Below are 21,557 nucleotides of genomic sequence, written 5' to 3'. Positions count from 1 at the left end.
GGTATTGTGCCAATCACAGCTGATGAAAAACACCCGCAGTGATATCACTGATTGGAGCCACAACCACAAGTACAGCTTGATGTCACATAGAGATCAGTTCAGCAGCAGGTTCCTGTCATGTGTTGTTCACTGTGATTGCCACCTTTTTCATCAGAATGTCTTATGGTCACTGCAACTTTTAATTGTATGGTGCTACTTCTGGAAACTTCCTGTCTAAAGTCAGAGAGTATTTCTGGAACAACTGGCAGCATGAATCCAAAACCGCTAACATCAGCCTTCACAATCACTCATCAGGGGAGTCAGTCTATTGAGGTTTGAAGATTTCCCTGAGTGAAAGTCTCTTACCTTCATGTTTGGCCAGAAGTGGTTTGCTCTGCTGCCTTCCACTGACTGCAATTATCTTAAAGTTGTATTCTTTAGAGGGGTCAAAGTCTTCGATGAGCAGCTTTGCGTCTTGCTTCGATACCTGAATCTCCTTCTGCTGTCCACCTGTTCCAGTGTAAGAGAAGAGCAAACAATCAGTTGAAGTCTAACGATTAGAGACATGAAGTGGATCACTTTGTAAGGCATTGTGAGATTCAGACCAGAAAGGTGGGCTTTTCTTTTGGGACTGATTCTCAACCTCAGTCTTGCAAACTGTGGGCTAGTTGGTCTGTTTACAACACACAGAGCTGACCACAAACAGGTAACAGACAATGTGTCGTCAAATACTGTGAAGACGTCCATTGAAACACATATTATATAATATATCTAATAATACACCTGGTCTAGAGGAAGTTAACCAGAGTGCAAATCTCCAACAGGCAAACCAAAATACGGGGATGTAACCTCTTTGTAATCACCAACATTTTCTACTGTAACTGATTACCTATTTTTTCAGTGACTGTAACAGACTACAATTACATTTATTTTGTAATTTAATTACAAGCTGCATGTACTAGTTACTCTCCAACATTACCAGAATCATATCAGACATCTGACTGAAATGTTCTTATAATTAGTATATGAGTTCTTGAGTTACAGCCAAAAATGTGTTTAGTGAGGTCACAGTGACCTTTGACCAGTTTGTAAAAAAATTCCCCCTGATAAATCACGTTCATGAGACTGGGATGGACCTGAGTCCACACCACTGACCATCGAAATCTAATCAGTTCATCGCAGAGTCCAACTGGTCACTTGTACATACAGGCATTAAAAAAAGGTTTTTCAAAAATCGTAAATCACTGAGGTCCTCCAGCACAAAGTCATGGATGCACACAAAAAATTAGGCTTGTCGGTCCAGTAGTGTCTGATAGTAATAGAGCACACTTTGGACCACACCCAGGTTAGTAACTTTCAACCACAGAGAACAGTAGAACACTGCTTTTCAGCCTGGTGTTAGGTTACTTTTAAAGGTTGAAGATTGCTTTCCTTTTTCTTTTCAGTATCAACAAAAACCCTCAAGAGACCAAACTCACAATGAATTCATCCTGCTAACTGACTGTAACAAGGTAATGTGTCACTCATTGCAAAAGTTTGACTTTTTTCACTTGTTTTTGCTGGAACTTTTTGTACAACAATTGAGCTTTAGGGTGACAGAAGGATGTTAGAAGGATACGTTTATTGTTGCTCTTTGGAAATGTATTAACACAAGACTTGTGCAATAACATTTTATTCCATAGTAGAAATTTCTCATTTTCTTTTATCCTAGATCCATTTTACCCTTCTCCCTGCAATTATAATAGCTGCTTCAGGATAATTTAAATTGTCTGGTGTTGTTTTAAATGTTACAATCACTTTGCAGGGATTACAACTTCAGTAATATCCGTGTAATCATGTTCACATAAATTCAATACAGGCAGTTGCAACAGCTGTTTCAGCAGCATAAAGATCTACAGACTGCAGGCAAAGAATTTCAAACTTGGAACAGCAAAACTTTTTTTATTCCTTAAGGAACAATTAAACCAGGAGACTAGACTCCTTTTGTCCTTTTTCTGACGATGACGATGAAGACGAAGACGAAGACAAAGGCCTTTGCCCACTGCATGTCAAATGTTACCGTCCTGTGTTATACTTAAATATCAATTTGAGAGACATCCACACAGTGAACCGTAGACTTAACATTTTGGGAAGAAGTCTGTTTAAGGCCTGAACTGCACTCTGCTGGCCTAGAACAACAACACAACACTCAATAGGTAGAAAAAAAACAAAGTGACAGACAGACTTTAAGGTGGTAGACCAGTTGTATAAGAGCTCAAAAAAGTAAAAGAAAGAAGTGAAAAATAATGAAGAAATGAAATGAAGAGAAGGCAGACATCTTTAACATTTTAGTGGCAGAAAAATCACATTAATTTTAGATATTTTGTTTAAAATTAGTAATTTGTCCAATGATCATCACGTCACATGATTTTTTTTTTTTTTTTTTTTTTAAACTAACTAGAACATTTTTTCGTTAACAAAGGTTCAGCTATTTCCTCATTCACAGACCTGACAAGTTTTTCCAAATGTGCTTGTGCCTGACATGAAATTTTCTGGATGTGGAGAAGGTTCGCCCTGCAGTACCGTGTATTTCTTGAAGCACTTGTGTTCCTTTTGGTCATAAAGACAGTTTGGCGTCTGACTCACACTGAGATCAGATATACATCAGCAGAGTGTGCATGAATCATTGCCTTCTGTACGCTAACTGAACTGCAACCAACTACTAAAAGGCTTCTGTCAATGCTTTTACAGCTCAGGTCAGTGAACTGCTCTTTAACAACCAAAGGACTGGTGTTAGCCCGTTAGTCAGTGGCTAAAAACTTGCTGTATCAGTTAGCAATACTATGAAATTGAAGTGACTGCATTTATATGGTGCTTTTATCCAAAACACTTCACGAATTGCTTCTCAATCAACTCGCTAGAGGACACTTATGGACAGGAGGCTGCAACACAATAAATTACTGCGACAAAGTACTGTTTGACATATTTGACTTTAAACTCCATTGAAATCATGTTTTTAACCTTGTTAAAATGTCCATGTGAAGTTTTTCATGTGTTACATGACACACCAGGAGAGAAACAAGCAGTAAGGGAGTATTTGCATATTCATGATTCTTGAATACAAAATGAAGGCAAGGTGTAGAGCTATATCAGCTTTACATTCACAAGCAGCTGACGCATATAAACAGCTGATCAACTTATAGTGTACAATGTTACACTCGTCTTGTACTCCTGCAGTTGTCATGCAGCCTGCCTGAGCTTCTTTGTGTCTCAAGAGGAGGGGTCGGGGTAAACAACTTGCTTCAAGCATAGATTGTATATTAAAGGGGGATTCAAGATATTTAATATACAGACTATGTATCCAACTCACTATCTTCACCACAGACCACGCATTTTTTGGACACACAATTGCTAGATATTGCTCCTTTGAGTGACATTAGTTTTGTGAGGCTAATCTGTATAGATTCTGATTATATCCTTGATATTTAAGTAAAGATGGGGCTCAATATCTTGTTCAAGGACAGCTCAGAACAAATGGCTGCTGATGAAGACACCTGTGATAGAGAATGCCATTAATGACCATCAGTTATTGAACAAGTCTCTGAAACCATTCATTATGCATGTGAACTTAACACACACTACACACCTTTTTGTGCTCTCAAATAGCCTCAAGCTATTTCCAAATATGATGGCTTGAACTGCCCAGAAAAGAGAGCGAACATTTAGAAGCCCTCTGGCATCGCAGACTGAGGAGAGGAAAGATTAACTTTATTAATGCCTGAGGTGACGACAGCTCATCACAGCAGCAAAGACCAGAGGGGAAACAAATAAGAACAAACAGGAAAAGGTGTAAAGCACAAGTATGAAAGCAAAAGTATGAACAAAAATGTAATAAGCAGTAAAAATAAAGATCAAATAAATCAATCAATAAATGATATATATTCAGCATCTAATCCTGCCAAATGTGTTTTGCTGCTGTAGCAGCAGAAGGTTTGGCAGAAGTCAGCAGTTTACAGATTGACTGGGAAGCGTAGGTTTCTGTTTCCTGGCTTTGACAGAGTCTCTCATGTTCACATATATTGACTAAGAAGTCCAAGATCATCACATGCAAATTAGTTTATGATGAAAGAAAAGTTTAATTTCTGGTATATATTTTTTTTTTTTTTTTATGTGTGTGTGTGTGTGTGTGTGTGTGTGATTAAATTCAATTTGTCATTTTGCCTCCTGCTCAGTTCTTTTACTTTTGCTGCTGCTACAGAATAAATTAATGTTCCACTTGGGAAAAATAAATCTTCTTACACAGTCAGTTATCAAAGTCAATTTCTTTAAGTAAAAATGACTTTCCACCATCTACTGCTGCCTGTCAGCACAACACACTATCATATTTTTATAGCAGGAATTCCTCTCTTGACTCTTATTTTCCAAAAATGTTTATGAAGTACAGCTAAATTAAATAATAATCAGGTTGTCAGCACATTCTTAAAGTGCAGATCTTAAAGGAATAGTTCAGGTTATCTGAAGTGGGGTTGTGTGAGGTTATTATTCATAGTCACTGTATTACCTATAGTGGACCGTAGGGGTGAGAGAAATTATCTATTTTTAGATGCATCGTGTTTCTCTCTTCATTTCATAAGACTGCCTGTATGTTCCTTATGGCTGAACCAACTGGATGGTGAAACACAGGCATAATTCTAAAGTTTATAATTCTGATGCATCAGGGTGCATCAATAATCATTTCATAATCACATCATAGGCCCATGATCATGAGGTGAATTGTTAAGTGCCAAGAAATTCCCACCTCTTGTAGATGGCAGTCAGCTGCCCCCAGAAATGTACTTCTGTTTACACGGTCAGCAGCACAACATATTTTAGACACCGAGAACTAAAGATGCACCGATTTGAATTTTCTTGGCCGATTCTGATTTCAAATTTTTTAGGGGTCTGATCTGCTGATTACGATTTTGGCCGATTCCAATTTTGAGTCTGTCTAAGAACTATAATTGACAGCATTCACAAACATTTTCGCAACTTTTCTTGTAAAAATGACATTTTCTCCAAAGTCCTCCAGGTTACAGCCAGGCTTTATTATATTTTTATAATAATATTATGAATAGGGGAACACGATCTTGTGAGATCATGGAATCTCGAAGGATTTCGCGGGATGCGATTTCACGTGATCTCCTGTGGAATTAGATGTAAACAAACCGGAGTTTGCTGCAGTAAAACTTTGCCATGAGACAAACAGATGCAGAAGAACAGAACAGAATGAACAGCAGTCTGCTGCTGGCTAACATTAGCCTGAAGAGCTACAAAGTTTACGGTTATTCTGTGACATTGTCAGCTGCTCTGTCTCGTTGCAGACTGTCTGTCTTCTCTTTATCCGGTTCATGGAATCTGTCACTGAAACCAACTTCATGCAAGCATGTCTCTGAGTGTGTGTGGCTGTGATCAGCGCCGTGGTGGGTGTGACATCACAGTCTGTTTGTCTGTTGCATGCATGACGTGACCATCGTGCAGAACACGTGTGACAGTTACGGGCACAGAATCTGATAAGTGATGATGACCGGCCGGTCACCGGTCAGGGCCGGTCACGCCCGGTCACGCTGAAAACCTGCTGGTTCCGGTCTCTGGCCGGTCAATCTGTGCTTATATGTTATATTTAGAATAATTTCACCATGTTACCCAGCTGTCAGAGAGCCCATACCAATAATAGACAAAACAAACTCACAGAATGTGTAGAAATTACATGTTCTCACACTTATTTTTCATTTTAAACAAATAAATACAACTGTACACCTTCTGAATTCAAGTTTCTCTCTTTTACTGAACTAAGACGACCTTAATTAGCTTGTTAATGCCTCAGACTTGCCTCAAACTTGACAGAAAAACAAAAATCCTTAATTCATCGCATGCCAAAAGTGTAAGGAGTCTGACTTTGCAGGCTGTTTTCCTCTCACTCGTCACCCAGCTCAGCTCCCTCATGGTCGGCTCAGTGGGTGTACTGTGCTGCTGGATGAGAGCGTAGTGCAGAGCAGAGGCTGTCACTCTGCAGGCTATTACATTAGCTAAATAAAATGACAAATATTGTCCTAAAAATTGTCAAAAAAAAAAAGCAATCGGCAATAGACTCAGCTCATCTTGATATTTTTAGGCTGTTTCACGATGTACAATATATACCTTATTTTGTACATTTTCCCTTTTAATTCATTAATAGGATTGGTGTTACAATCCCTAAAATAACATATCATAAATTCTCAAATAGTACAAATGATTTTGCAGAATATGATGCACTGCTGTAGATTTAAACTACCCAACAATATAATTTAGTTAAAATGAGGTCAACCTTAAACATCTGAAGGAGTAAAAATGTAACACACACGTTAATTATCATACTGCAGCTTAAACTCATCTACACACTTTGTGGTTGACTAAAGTAACATAACCACCCTCAGTGGTGATCAGCAGAAACACTCAGAACTTGAATATGATGATATGGTCATTTGGTATATGGCACATTAGTTCATACTCAAATATAACAAATACAATCAATATATCACCCAACCCTAAGTAATACACTATGAATTAATGCAAATGTTCTGTATGTTACATGTTTCAAACTATGATGGAGTATGAGTCATGACTTGAACCAGAAAAAAGCCAAGCTCAATAAAACCATCCAGCAGAGCTGTACAAAACCTCCCCACTGTTAAAGAAAATTAACTACCGTTCCGTCACTGCAGTTCCACCTTCATTACACTCGTGCTGATACCAGCGGCCCACAGCAAGAAGATGATCATCCCCGTCATTCACTTTCCTTACACCGCCCAGGAGGCACGTAGCCATCCCTGCACTTCCAGCTACTTCTTAAAATCTGATTTTTTTCCCCCCTCTTCTTGTCTTCAAAACTAAGCACTACCCAAAGGCAACATGTTGCAGAGTGAGCTGTGTGGGCATGTCTCAGAAATGAGGCCATCGTGCTTTGGTGAAAATGTCAAGCCAATTTAAATATCTGTGAGAATACAAAAAAGGCAGTAAAGCTTTCTATGTGAGGCTACAGCGCTAGTTACTATTAAACTGAAAAGCATTTACATCATGTGACAAAAGAGAAACGCTTCCAAATGGTTAAAAGAAACTCCCTGTGGTAGTCAACTTACAGTACCAAAAAATGTAAGCCCTGTACAGAAGCAAACCTTTAACTTTAAACCAGAGCAACATGTTTTTATTCTCTGACAGAAGCTGCAGATAATCAGATTTTGTCTGGATCTGTCACTTTTATTTATCTATATCCAACATCCTTCTTTCCATTTACTCTCTCTCCATGCCTCTCCAGCACCATCTTTCATCCTGCCCTCCAGCATCTCCTTCTTTCTATATTCCTGTGTCATTCCCTCTATCCATTAGACTCTCCCTCGTGGTGTCAGGGGATAGTTGCCCGTGCTTACTGCATCTTATCTGACATTTTCTCCATTACTGTGATCAAACAGACAGCCAAGCCATTGCAAAAGCTACAGGTTTACTCTGCCGTCGGCTGAAAGCAGCACGAGTGGCAGAGGTTGACTTCACCTTCAGACTTCAGGCCACTATGGATTGGTGCATCAAGCAGTGAACAGGTAAATAAAAAAATAAGGACAGTAAAACCTGGCAAGCCTGCATCTCTGATAAAACAGTCTGAAGAGAGAATGGTGCCAACACACTGAATAGATAATTTATTAAGTCAAATAAGAATATGTAAAATATATTTCATCTGAATCAAGCCAGGTGTGACTCCTGGGTCGAGCCAATCAATTACATCAATGCCTACACATTTAATTCTGAGGCAGGAACAGTGATGGGTCTTCTTGTTGTGTGAACAGGTCTATCGCAATTGTCTTAGTGAGATCGAGTCTATTATATTAATTGTTTTTACCAGCTACATTACTATATTCAGACGTTGTTACTTTTAGAAGGTTCATCATTTGATTGCACCCCAGTGACGGTTTCATCTTGTGTTTGAGTATTTGTTGTGTGCATGTTGATGTGCATGTTGGGCTCGACTTGCTGAATATTACCTGATAAAAACATACCTGATTACCTGATGTCCAAACATCATTATTGAACTTTAATCACTTCAAATCATCAGTTTTTGGGAGCATCTATTCAGTGTGCAGATGCATTTTTCTCTTGAAACAGTTTTTGTCTTTCTGCCTACACACCTGATCATATTGCTGGGATGTGCATCCACAACCCTGAAGCACCCAAACAATAGAGTTAAGAACAACAGTCTGTTAAATCCTGAACAACTTTACAAACTGTTAGTTCTGTAACACAGCCAGCTGAGAGCTACAGATTAACAAAAAAGACAACGACCATCACTTGAAGTTTAATTCATTCCCGTATCTCACTGTGGTGTAGGGGTGCAGTGGATCACAAAACCCACGGCACACCTCACAAGTAATGGCCTATGAACCCTAAAGGCTGTGCAATAGCAAGCTGTTCTGGTGAGTGAGTGGCACAGCTGAAAATGCCTGAAGTCAAAGCCCACAGGATTTCACTCAATGGAGATTAAAGCAACAGCACAGTAAAACTGTATTTCACACTGGAATGGATGCATTTTGCAATTAATCCACAGTTCACATCCATGTCAAACTGTGGGGGGTGGAACATACAGATGACAGAACAACTACATTCTAATAATGCATGCCGACAGAAGGTGGCAGGAGGGTTAGGTTAGGACTTTTCCCTTTCTGTTTCAGTGAGGAATTTCTGAACTATATGGTAACCCATCAAAAAAGTCTTAATATTCCTTGAGTTATACTGTGTGAAATAAGTAAAATTTGTAAATGTAAACCCTCTAATGGACTACTGCTGAGTCTCACAACTTAACAGTGGGAATCTCTTTAGCTGAGCTATAATTACAAGTGCTTAACAGAATGAATTCTTGAAGCTTTCCGTCACAACAGTAACAGGAGTAAAGGACAGTTTTACAGCAGAACATATGCAGCTGCACCTTTTCCCACGGCAATAAAATATCTCACTGCACTGATGTCTTCCACAGTAGTAAAAATGACCAGAACAGAAAGGAAAGAACTGAAGTAAGTAATCTACAGTTTTCATGTAAGGCAAACTGAATATTTGAAACATTTCACCCTAACAATAAAACAGCAATTGATGCCTGTGCATCTATTTTCTATGACTGCAATAAAAACCTGACTGTGCTAGACAACACTGTCTGTATCTTTTGTGTCTCATCTCCTCTAATTCGTCTCTCTGTATCCATTTTTAACTTTTACATGCAAATGAAGAACACCTAAAATGAACTTTATCATGACGAAGTGTTTCCATCTACCTGCCAGTGCAGAGGTGAAACTGAGCAGTGTTAATCCACATTAGCTTTGAAATCCAGTGATTTTATGGAAAACATTACCATTATTAACTACTAACCAACTATAAATGAATGCCTGTCACAGCCCACAGAACATTTTTATGCTCAACAGTTGTTAGTAGAACAACCTACACCAACACTAAAAATATATACAGCATCAGCATCCTTCTTCAGAAGCTACCTGTCTAGGACTAAATTTTTATGTCTTTCTAAACAGGTTGTAGTTTTCATTGAGCTAGTCAATCGCATATGTTAAAGATTTATAGCAGTTTGTGTTGGTGACCGAGATACCATATTGGAAGACTCACTGACTGTGAAGGTTATTCTCTTCTTAAAACCGAAAACCAACAATTTGAACTGGTAGAAGTTAAGTGCTCTAATTACACTCTAACAGACGTGAAAAGGTCATACAGGAAAGAGATATAATTACAATGTTGTGTTTACTCTCAACATAGCAGCGTGCTCCACACAACATTCAGTTATAGCTCCCCTGACGTCACATGATGCATTTTATAAATTAATCACACTATAATTACAATACAACACAAACTGAAGGCTTATGGCTTTGCTTCACAGACATAAACAGTAAATATGACTGCAGTGCACCTGTTTTCACTCACTGCAATAAAAAAAAACCTGACCACAGTTTTCAAACTGAATAAATCTTTTTATTATTATAATCATGGAGCAGCTTGTGAACTGCATACTGCAGGCTCTTTTTACAACTATGATTACAGACAATCTATGAATTAATACCTTAGACCAATAAAACCAACGTAATGTTTGTTGTGTGGTAAAAAAACTGACAAAAACACTACATTAAAACCAGTTTCTACATGGATGAATTCAGTTTACGTCCAGTCACCGGGTTATTACATTCTCCTGGCTCACACAGACTGACCCTTTAAATAAATCCTACCATCAAGAAGGTCATAATGTCGAATATTTGTTGAAACTTATTTTGCTTAAATTTGCTTGAACTACGGTGTAACAGCCCATCAATCAGGATCCATGTATCAGTTCATTGGTCAACAATCCAATGTCACTGATGTAAAATGAACGATGGTCCATATCATCTTTAAGATGGGCCTTTATTTTGAAATTCCCAAGGCAAGTGTGCTAGCACCAGGCAGAAAATACCAAATAACAAAGAAAAAGACAATAAGGAAAGGGGGCCCTGCTACATCGATGCAGTGTCCTGTAAACCGTTTTTTTTCCCATAATGGTGAAGACATGCTCTATGACATTCATTCTCTCTATGTATCTGTTCAAGTTTTATAAAGGGATTAACCTGAGCCAGGCCATACATCTATGACTGCAACCATACCACATCATACATACTATATCTTGTATCATACTGGTACTCTGTATCACCAATACACAAAGTATACGAATAGGAATCAGTATTGGGAAGAAATAAATTATATCAGAAATCTCTCATTGAAAACAACACCTGAAGTGAATATTTTCACTTGCAAAATTTCTTCTATGACCATTAATGACACTCTACTCACAAGCTCAGCTCCACATTGACATATTGAGGTGTTCATTGGGTGAAGTATTTTCACAGCAAGCTTGTTTGAGCCTTCATTGATAAATCCAAATGTATCCGCTAGAGTCAACCGCAGGTTCTGACAGTCAGTGGGCATCTGAACAGCCCTGGTATCGGTTATATCAGATCCTATGTGTGATTACATGTCTCGTTCTCTGAAGAGTGAATTATGAACCAGCAGCATGCAGGTGACACCCACATAAAAAGGTTGATTTGTTCTCCCTCGGGGTAAGAGGTCCAACTACTGTGCTCCTCTGTGCATAACTAGAATTTTTGTCCCACCAGCAAAAGACAAACGCCACACTGTTAAAATGATTTGTGAATGGACAAAAACTGCATTAACCTGCATTCTGTTTTGTCATTTTACAACAAATCTCTTCATGTCATCTGGGTGCCACATCAATGCACAACTTTTAACTTCAAGCTCTTCTTTAATGGTGCATCACGCCCATGGCAATTACTGCTGTGGAGCTCTTCAGTAAGGCACTAGACAACCAATCTATCACAGAGATTGCACCGCTCTCCAGCTTTCAGGTGTGAATGTAGGTAACCCTGTGAACGCTCGACACGACTGTACAGGAGAAGAGGGCGAATTCCTTGTCAGATTTCCCTGGATGCATCAAGTTTAAACTAGAAGGTTTCTGCAGAGAGTAAAGCTCCATCACCTCTGAACAATCCTCCAACTGGCAAAGCTGAGGTCTCCAACCAAAGTTATGTCGTTTGGGTTTAATTTTCTCGTCTTCTGATCTTTTGCAGCTTGTTTATAACTAATAAATCATTGATGAGGATATGAAACATGATGTTCACTCTTGCTTAGTTTGCTGTAAAGACTCACAGACTGCACAGACATGTCAGTCATACTCGCAAAATTGGAGAAATATTAAAATAGTTCCTACATTAAACTGCTCACAGCAAGGTCTGTGGATTATCTTGAGTAACCCAGTCACGATTTCTGGAAAGAGACATGACTATTGAGTTTCTCAATTTTTTTTTTTTCTTGCTGCTCTGAGCACTACAAGCCAAGTGTGATCTAGTTCCATTATACTGGAGTGAATGCAGACATCTCTGTGACTAATTTCTCCAAAACTCTGCAACTCAAACCAAAACTATCTAGACAGATAAACAACACTAAAGGTAGAAGGAATGGAATAATTTTGGGATGAACTTTCCGTTTAAGACCACTTCTCATGATCAGTGCTGCATCTTACCTGGCAGTGTGGTGTAAATGACCTTGTAGCTTTCAAACTCTCCTTTTGGCTCTTTCCATGACACTTGCAGCTTGGTGGGGCTCAGGATTTTGGCACGAAATCGCCGTGGCGATGGAACTGGACAGAGAAACAAGAAAATAAACAGCTTTACATGATAACTGTCAGTCTGAAACATACTGTAAATATTTGAATGAAAAATGAATGAATAATCAATCCCTGTCATGCATCGTCCATACATCCTGGATTTTTATCTGAATTTTAGAAAAACTGCTGACATCAGTGTGTATTAGTGGGTAATATCCATAACAATGGACAGAGTTCAATTTTGTTCAGTCAATAGTTGATCATAAAAACACAAAGTTTATGTAAAGGATAGATAATTTTCAGATATGTGTCTTCTTTTCAACTCCACATGTATTAAAGATTAGTTCAGGTTTTCTGGAGCGTGGCTGTATGAGATATTTCTCCATCACCAGTTAGTTTAGAGGAGCAGCAGTGGTGTCTGCTGTGGACAGGGTCAGTAGCAAAACATAATTATACCACCTAAAAAAATCAATATAAGTTTAAGTGTACACTACATTTTGAATATTTTTATCACTTTTCCAAACAGCTTTATCAGCAATTTGCAACAATTTTACCTCACAGAACACAGGAGTAGCTGGTCTACGGGTGCCTTGATTGGTTAATTTGCTTGTGTTATTGGTGTCACACAATAACAATAAACAAACTAACCAATCAATGCAGTGATAGACCAGCAATTCCTCTGTTCTGTGAGGTAAAATTATCTGTTTGCTTTGGAGAGAGCAAACGTGACTAAAATATCGTTTGTGGCTGACCATGTCCGCAGCAGTACTGCTTAGCTTCCTACACCGGTACTCCTGCTGCTTCTCCAGACTGGGGCATGTTGAGTGCCATCTACTGCAGGCAATACTCTGACTATGGATATGGGCTTTATACAACCACACTTCATATAGGCTGAACTATTCCTTTAATAACATGATAGGTTGTGTCAAATTGCTGCTATTAACAGATTAAACATTTTTTAAATGTCACTTTATCCTTAACTTGTCACTAGTAGCATCACTGCTCAGGATGTTTAACAGAACTGCAGGTTTCACAGAATCTGTTCTCCTTCTGTTTTCCTTCTGCAGGGCTGTTCATCCGCTAAGCACAAAACACAACTGTGACTGAGTTACGTTAGATTGAACTCCCTCCAGAGTTATGGCGGCATAGAGGCGTTTGCTCCATCTGTGTTTTTTAACAGTTAGGAAAGGACGGGAAAAAAAATAAAGAAGGATAAATTGTATCTCATCCAAGCGGGAGGATACACATCAGAGAGATTAGCTTGCACAGATGTCACATTAAAAAGCAAAGTCCCATTCTCCTTCTCCTCCTCATCCTCATCTTCCTCATGTATTGACGAGCCCGCATTGTGCTTGTCTCTGTGGGAATACGACAGGTTTTCTTCTGTGTTCCACTTACCATCAGCATCAAAGCGACGCCCCTGCCTCTCATCCTGATTAGTTGTTGGCCCTGTCAGCCGCCTAGAGGCCTACCCCCACTTTTCTCTCTGTATACTTCCCTTATATTCATTTTCTCAAGCTTACATTCTCTCTCTGTCTCCAGCTCCACATCTGTCCCTCTGTCTTTCCCTTTCTATCTGATCCCACCCAGTCCTGATCTCATTTTCGTTCTTTTCTTTTCTTTCTGCATCTCTGCGCTTTGAAATTGTCGTCAGGAGTAAGACGAGGATGAGAAAAAGGTGAATGTGACTTGCTTTTAACTGCAAGGAGAAAAAGAACAAAGAGCACCAAAGGGAAAGGCACTGGAATAGCATCTGTTTACTATTCCTCTCCTGTCCTAAGCAGGAGTGTTTAAAAGTACAACACAGAGTGACTAGATCCACTGAGCTGCACAATATCCAAATACACTTTACAATGGCCTTGACCTGTGTATAAACCATCAGAAAAGTAAACAACACTGACTTTTTTTTCATAGTACACAACAGTATGATCATATTTCATTTCCTACACAGTGTTGTTGTGTTTTCACATTAAGATGCAAGTTAAAACACTGGAACAAGGCCACTGTAAAGCACTCCAATGCCAAAAACCACATTTCCAGGGTCAACAACCACATCACCCCATCATTTTCACACCATCAGAGCCAAATCCCATATAATAAATATGTATCTAGAAGGAACACATTCCCCAGCCTAATTTGGTTAACTATGGGGGAAAAAAAAAAAAAGAAAAGCCAGCGGGTGGAAAATAAAATATGAAAGCCACAAACTCGTTCATGTGTTTGTGTCCTCATTACGAGGTGAACCATCTGCTGTCGCCGACTTCTTTAAATACCTACACTGTGATTGACGCCTGGTAGAGCTCTGATGCACTGGCGCGCAATAAACAAGAGGCTTAAAGGGATGGTTCACCCAAAACAAAAAATGAGAAAAAACATACTGAATTTGGAAAATGGATCTTTTAAAGGGAATTTTAATTGCTGTGTGTCTGTTTGGGACAAATGTGTATATGATGTCTCTATATGACACATAGTAATAACTGTATGTATGGATGTCTTAACATAAACAGATTAGTTTTTTGTAATGTATTGCCCGTGGCAAAAGGACAGTTTTGTTGACAATAGCACAAATTTGAAGAGAGAGTGGCTGTTTTCTTTAGCTTTTCTGAATTGATTTATCTACTTCCCTGCAGCTTTCTCCACAATACATGATTTAGTCAGGCTGATAAGACCTATCATCAAACACCTCTGCAGCGTTTTTGGGTGAACCGCCTCTTTATGCATGTCATTATCTGCAGAGAACTACTCATGTAGGTATGCAAAGAAACTTGAGTTCAGCACAGGAAGGATAATCCTGATTTCAATGGAGAGAATGTGAAGCCGGCGCATTCAACAGCAGGCAAATATATTTATATACAAACACATATAAGGAATACTGTACCAATTATCTCACCAACCTGGGGATGAGAATGAGGGCTGCATGGGATTTCAGCTCAGGGTTTAGCTCTCTGCTTCGGAAACAAAAGACATTCTCTCGTCTGGAGAGAGCTGCTCAAATCCCAAATGATTCGAGAAGTAGATTTCGCACCTCTTTGTTTGTAGTGTAGTTGAAATGTGGTGATTGTATGTTTGTATGTCTTGTGTGTACCTGTGTGAGTATATGCATGAATTATGTATGTTTGTCCGCAACTGGAGGCAAGTGTATTCTGGTGCAAGCACATAAAAATGTAAAGGAATTTTATTTCATGTAGCTTTGGCAGTAGTTTTTTCCTCACACCTCTTAAGAGAACCTGCTGGTTCCTTTGCAGCAACACACACACACACACACACACACACTCACATAAAGCCATGAATCCTCTCTGTGAGATTGTATTCTCACGCAGAGACAAGTATTGGATGCTAAGCAAACAGCCTGGTGAAGACAAAAGGCCCCGCCTGTAGATATGGGAACTTAATTCTCATCTATTTTTCATGGAGAATCTTGCACAAACAGCAGAGCCGACTGCTACCAAGGGATGGAGAGATGTCCGTCACACCCTCCAGGAGCTGTGCAGCAAGATACGCAAACCTCTGAGTGCATTTTAAATTATCCGTGAGAGCAGAAAATCCAGGGAGATTACTACACGAAGGGACAGTGCTGAGCTAAGTATATAAAACGGTACAACTCTCATCAGTTAGCAGGAAGCTTTTAGTTTGCCAACATCACTTTTATAAAAGAAGACTCCTGGACCCATGTTGTTATTGCCAGTAGTAATCTCTATTAGAGATGCAACACACCATTAATCAATCAGTGATTGAAAGAAAATTAGCTGTTACATGTTACTCTAATAATTGATCATTTGTCATTTTAAAGCAAAAATTTAAAATGTTTGCTGGTTCCAGCTTTTTCACCGTGAGACTTTTCTTTGTCCTTTATGACAGCTAATGTCTCTGAGTTTTGGACTGTTGGTTGGACAAAAGTAGCAATCTGAGGATGTCACTTTGGGCTCTGGGAATGGACATATTTCAACATCTGTTGTCAATAATTTCATTATTTCTGAAAATAATAATTATTGATAATAATAATAATAATAATAATAATAGAAAATGATAATTAGTGTCAGGCCCAATCACGATCACATGATATTTCAGACAGCAGTATATTTACTTAATTACTTCACAAACTTGTCACCTTGAAAAGGTACCACAGAACACCAACATTTAACCACATTCCCCTCGCCTGTTTCCCCTCCAGGTACACAAACCTGAAGATCCTTCTTTCATTATTTCTGCAGGCAAGGAAAACATGAGAGGCATCCACAAACCTGGAGCTAAGCCACTGAAATCATCATTTCACAACAGGTGTTGGGTTAGAGGGTGAATTACTTAATAACAGTGCAAACTCATTTTCCTATATGGCACAAGGACATTTGGTAAACAAAAAAGTTTGGTTGTTTTGTATCTTTGGACTCGACTTTGGGTTGTGCACAGGGGTCAGCGGAAGTCTGTTTATCTGACAAGAGAGCCACAGAGCTGAGGAGTTTCTCAGTGGAAGCTCTCCAAGCTGATCATAACTCCTCAGCTCTTCCAGGGTCACTGGTGTAGCCGAGGCTAGAACACTATGGCCTCTTCACTGAGGAATGCTGTGGTTGCTTCAGTTTACTCACACTCTGGCCAAAACCTAACAAGTGTCCTTATCGTGACTTATTCTGTTGTACAAGTGTCAAGCTCTCTGACTGGTAAACAAACAAAACAATGGGTTAATCAATTGTTTAGGTTTTTCTTGGCAGACACACACAGAGTTAACTCCCCACTGTCTGAAAGCTACACATGACATGGTCTTCCAGGTTAGCTAATTAGCCTCCAAGCCAACCTTTCAAACCCCTAATCTGCTATTATGGTATGGCCCAGTATCAGCCCGTCTACTGACTTACTACTGGTTATGGCATTATGTCAGCAGTTTTCTCCACCGCAGTACTGAACAGGTTTAGTCCTGTTTCAAGTTCAATACTGCCAACAACCTTTTAAAGTTGGCAGATGTTAAATGTGTTTGGGTGCAGAATAAGTAACCTAACTGTACTCAAAACAAAACATCAGTCTTTAGTGTACTTCCTGCATGTTCATACTAGATGTGACACCCAACACACAAAAACAGATACAAAACCATATCTCAGATCCATGGTCAGGTCCTCTGTACAGTAAAGAAAGATTCACTCAGCTAAGCTAATTAAAGACACATCATGAATATCAATCCTTCATTTGCATTTCTACAGAGAAAGTCTACTTGGAAAAAAAAAGAGTGTATAAGATTGTTAATGATGATAATGGTGTTAAGGAGAGTCATCTCTATCTTAATGAGGTAATGAGTGAGGTTATGTGTCAACTGCTGAATAAGTTACATGAGTTAAACAGGGTGAGAGATGATGTCAAAGAAAACATAATTATATGAAGAGCTCTTGTCTTATAGACAGTGAGGCACTATGGTGAAACACAGATGCAGTGAAGTTGACAGATGTTTAAGAGCAAAATACAAGTTTATCAAAAAACTGCTTTATGCAAAAGTAGTAACTTAATTACACATTTGGCACAAAGGTTCTCTAACTTAGGAAATATGATTAGGGACTAGTGGAGATTTTAAGTCTGTAACCTCAGTTATAGAACAATCTGTTTTAGAATGCCCTTAGAACACTGCACCAGATCAATAAATGAATAAGTTAGACACATGTCCAGATTAATTACAGAGGTGACAAAACATGCCAAACCAGTTTCTCTTGTAAACAGTGAATCATATTTTCTCTGTATAATTTTGGCTTTTCCCTTTGACACAGACAAATGTGGGCAAAGGCACATTTAAAGGGTGAATTACATAAAAATGAACACTTAAAAATAAAAAGCAAATTCTTTCCAGCGAAGCTGCACATCAAGATTGCAACATAATGAAATTCTGAATTTACCTGCTGAATAAAACAGTGAGTAAAAAGGAGGATACCTGCATTTCCACAACAAGGCCACACTGAGGTTTACAGAGCCAGCAATGAGCTTATAATCTTTAATGTTGAAAGCAGATAAATGGTGAACACTTTCTCGCCCTGTTTGGCAACACTGTGGACACAACCAATTCATTTCTGAGCAGCCACTAAAACTTGGGCTTCAATGCAGAGGTTGCATTAAACAAATATCTCCCTTAATTGATTAGATTTTTTTTACAGTAACCCCCTGAAGGCCCTTCATTATTTTTACAGATTTAAACACTTAAGGCCACCTACCGCAATGCTAAGTAATCCACACACAACGCTGTCAGTGTATATCACACAGGTAACTAACTCTATCAAAAAGAGACTCCCCTTGTAGCATGTGGGTAGAGATGAAAAAATTGTAGTGACCAAAGTTATCATTACTATCGCTGTTATGTTAAAATGTGCTGAAAAAATATTCAAAAAGTAGTGATACAAAACCATTTCAACAAGTTTTATTTTGAAAATCTCCCCACAATTTGAAATGGCAGGGATTTCATTCCAGTGAAGTTCTTACAGGACCCGGAAATCCCACGTTCATAAAGTCATCCACATTTATTCTGTCATATTAGCCTGTTTAGGCAAAATGGCTTCTGTGCTTTATTGCCCTCTGCTGTCAAAAAAAAAATTGCTTTGCGTGATGCTGTTGTGAACAGTGGCCACACAGTCTTTGTCTCTGCATAATTCAGTCATGTTACATAAACACATATAAATATATGTAATCTGTAAACTTTTACCCTCTAAAATTACTATCAGTCAGGCTCTAGTATTAATAGTTCATGACTATGAATTTTCATGACTATGTCCATCACAAGAAAAAAGTGTAATGCAACCTCTGCTTCAACCAGGAAACTACTGGACGTTCTGGGAATTCCTGGCATCCTATTTGGTATTTGGCACCAAGGAAGAAAGCCTTACATAACCATATGATGAAAAACACCCATTATCTTTGTTTGGGGACAGAACTAGCTAGCCTAGCTTCTAGCTTCACAGGGTGTCACTGTAGAAACACTTGCACTGGGTCTGAAATCTAAGGCTTGCTCTGCAGGGTACCTTTAAAAAACACCATGCTTAACCCTGTCTTTTTCTATAAAATGCCCTGCTTGACCATGTTTGGTCCCATGTAGCTGGGTTGTAAACTCCCTATTGACCTAATTGACCCTGCTGGCCCTTGAGTGGAAAGGTTGGATGAGGTACTTACCTTGGCCCCGCGCTGGCTGAGGGAACAGAGAGACGAGAATGAAGCCCAGCAGGCAGAGGCTCAGTCTGACTGAGAACTGCATCCTGGTACCAGCAGATAGGAGGACACAACACACCTGAAGAAGGAAAGAGGAAACAGAGGACATAGATGAGGGAGGTGGGGGCAGATGGACGTGAAAGGTAGGTGGAAGACAGAATGAAAGAACAGGAGGAAGGAGGGAGTTGGAAGGAGACAAGAAGAGAGCGAAGAATTGAGGGAGGTCGGAGGAGTAGGGAGAGGAGGACAGAGAGGGGGAAGAGGGGAAGAAGTGTGAGAGGAGTGTGAAAGAAAGGAAGAGAAGGGAGGAGATGAATGATTTAAACAGTCTGAAAGACAACTCAGTGTTTCCCCTATAGTTTATTTGGCAGGGTGCCCCCCCCCCCCCAACAGACGCCTCCACCCTGACAACAGGATGCCCACACAGAAATTCAAATTGTAGAATTTTTTTTAATTCCATTATTTAATTTATCTTTTAAAAGGGACTATAACGTGTTCTTTTTATCAAATAAAAAAACTAACTCTAATTTGTGCAATTTCAGAGTCAAATGCGTTGCTTTCGTTTCATTACATTCATTACAATGTATTTCTCCTCTCCTCTGCGATGGGCGGGTCTCCCCCCTCGCTCCTCTGTCACAGAAGACACCCATGAACCGGTACAGACACACCCACCCACACTCAGAGAGCGGAGGAGAGAGAGCTTCCTATCGTTACGGTAAAAAGCAACAACAGCAACAAACAAACAAAAATTGTAAATGGAGGTTGTCAAATGGAAACTTTTTTGTCTTAAGGGTGTATTAAAATCCTGATTTTAATAATTAAAAATTAAAGTTAAGAAAATATATGTTCTCCCAGTCTTTTAAGTTGGACCAGTCATATAAGTGGGTGGGCCCAGGCCAGTTAGGCCCACCCATAACACTGCACCTGATGGATGGATGGATGAATGCAAAAATAAATAAATGAAAAATGAATAAAAACAGTGTTCCACTGCTAAAATAAAAAAAAAGTGAACACAAATCAGTCTTAACTGTTTATTCAGGACCCCAACGACGGACCACCGATGCTCATTCCAGTCCAGGCACCCCCCCTCCCAAAGCAAAAAAAGCTAGGGGAAACACTGCAACTTAAATTCTCCATTTGGCAATTTGTAAGCATGTTATCATAGACTGTAGTACAATATTAAGGCACTTGAATCCCTTTTGTTTATGTTTGTGCAGTACCCCATAATTTCATAGCTCAAAAAAGCATATGATTTCATTAAAGCTACCACAAGGAACTTTCATTTCATAACCAGTTAAAAATTCTATGTAGTATCCTAAAGTATGCAGGTATAAATTTATTTATTTTTTAAAAAGGTAAATAGTTATGTGAATAGACATTCATGTCTAGTAAGAAAGCTTACACGGGTTCACTTACATCACAGCCCAGCCTCCTGCCCCTCATCAAATCTCTTCTGAGCTGCAAAATGAGTATCTTACAAATTAAAGTCCCTTTTGCTTCTTCTCTAAAAAACCTCCCCTTGAATGCAGAATCAAGTATAGATTTTTTGCAGAGCTTCACTATTATTATTTGATAGAAAGAAAATCAAATGCAAAGTATTTTGATAATCAATTCATTGTTCGTCATTTTTCAACCCAAATTGTCAAACATTTGCCAAATCCAGCTTCTTAAAGGAGCAATATATAACAAGTGTGCATCCAAAAAAAAAGGCATTGCAGTCTAAATAGTAAGTTGGGGCCATATGCATTACCTTGAATCCCTATTTAACCCCAATATATGATCTAAAATAATATTAATGATTACTTACAACTCACAAACATACACTTACTCATTCAGCAAACATTTGGCATTCATCTGAACTTTAATTAATGTGAAACAGGAAAACGAAACCAGTTATTCCAGCCCGGAATATCAATTTCAAAGGAAGAAACTATGGCTGTAATGCTGCCGTCAAAAGTGACATATCATCGTCATTTTATGATTAATTACGATATATATATTACAGATTTCTCATTTAAATGTAGGTTTTTCTGCTTTTTTCATCATTGATTAAAGTAAATGAAGAGATCTGGGGTTTTGGACTGTTGGTTGAACAAAAGAAGCAATTTAAATATTCACTTTGGATATTATGACTGAACAATTAATTGTGAAATTGATCTGCAGAGTAGCCTAATTGATATTAATAATTGATATAAAAATAATATTTAGTTGTAGCCGTAATTTCTTG

General features: G+C 38.8%; 1 protein-coding gene across 2 annotated transcripts in view; it reads right to left on the bottom strand.

Annotated features, from left to right (window-relative positions):
* The window catches only part of col14a1b (collagen, type XIV, alpha 1b), a 197,349-nt gene extending 177,944 nt beyond the window's left edge, over window positions 1-19,405 (bottom strand). For both annotated transcript variants that reach the window (XM_084738506.1, XM_084738507.1), the window contains exons 1-3: window positions 19,295-19,405; window positions 12,080-12,196; window positions 346-489 (exon numbers count right to left, since the gene is read on the bottom strand). In XM_084738506.1, coding sequence (XP_084594632.1) covers window positions 346-489; window positions 12,080-12,196; window positions 19,295-19,376 — 343 coding nt within the window. In that variant the 5' untranslated portion in view covers window positions 19,377-19,405. The remainder of the gene's footprint in view (window positions 1-345; window positions 490-12,079; window positions 12,197-19,294) is intronic.
* Window positions 19,406-21,557: the final 2,152 nt, after the last annotated feature.

Source organism: Lutjanus erythropterus, chromosome 16 (assembly GCF_056507025.1).
Source record: "Lutjanus erythropterus isolate fLutEry1 chromosome 16, fLutEry1.hap2, whole genome shotgun sequence".
Taxonomy (NCBI): domain Eukaryota; kingdom Metazoa; phylum Chordata; class Actinopteri; order Lutjaniformes; family Lutjanidae; genus Lutjanus; species Lutjanus erythropterus.
The sequence above is the reverse complement of the archived record's forward strand: the minus strand, read 5'-3'. Positions and strand labels throughout refer to the sequence as shown.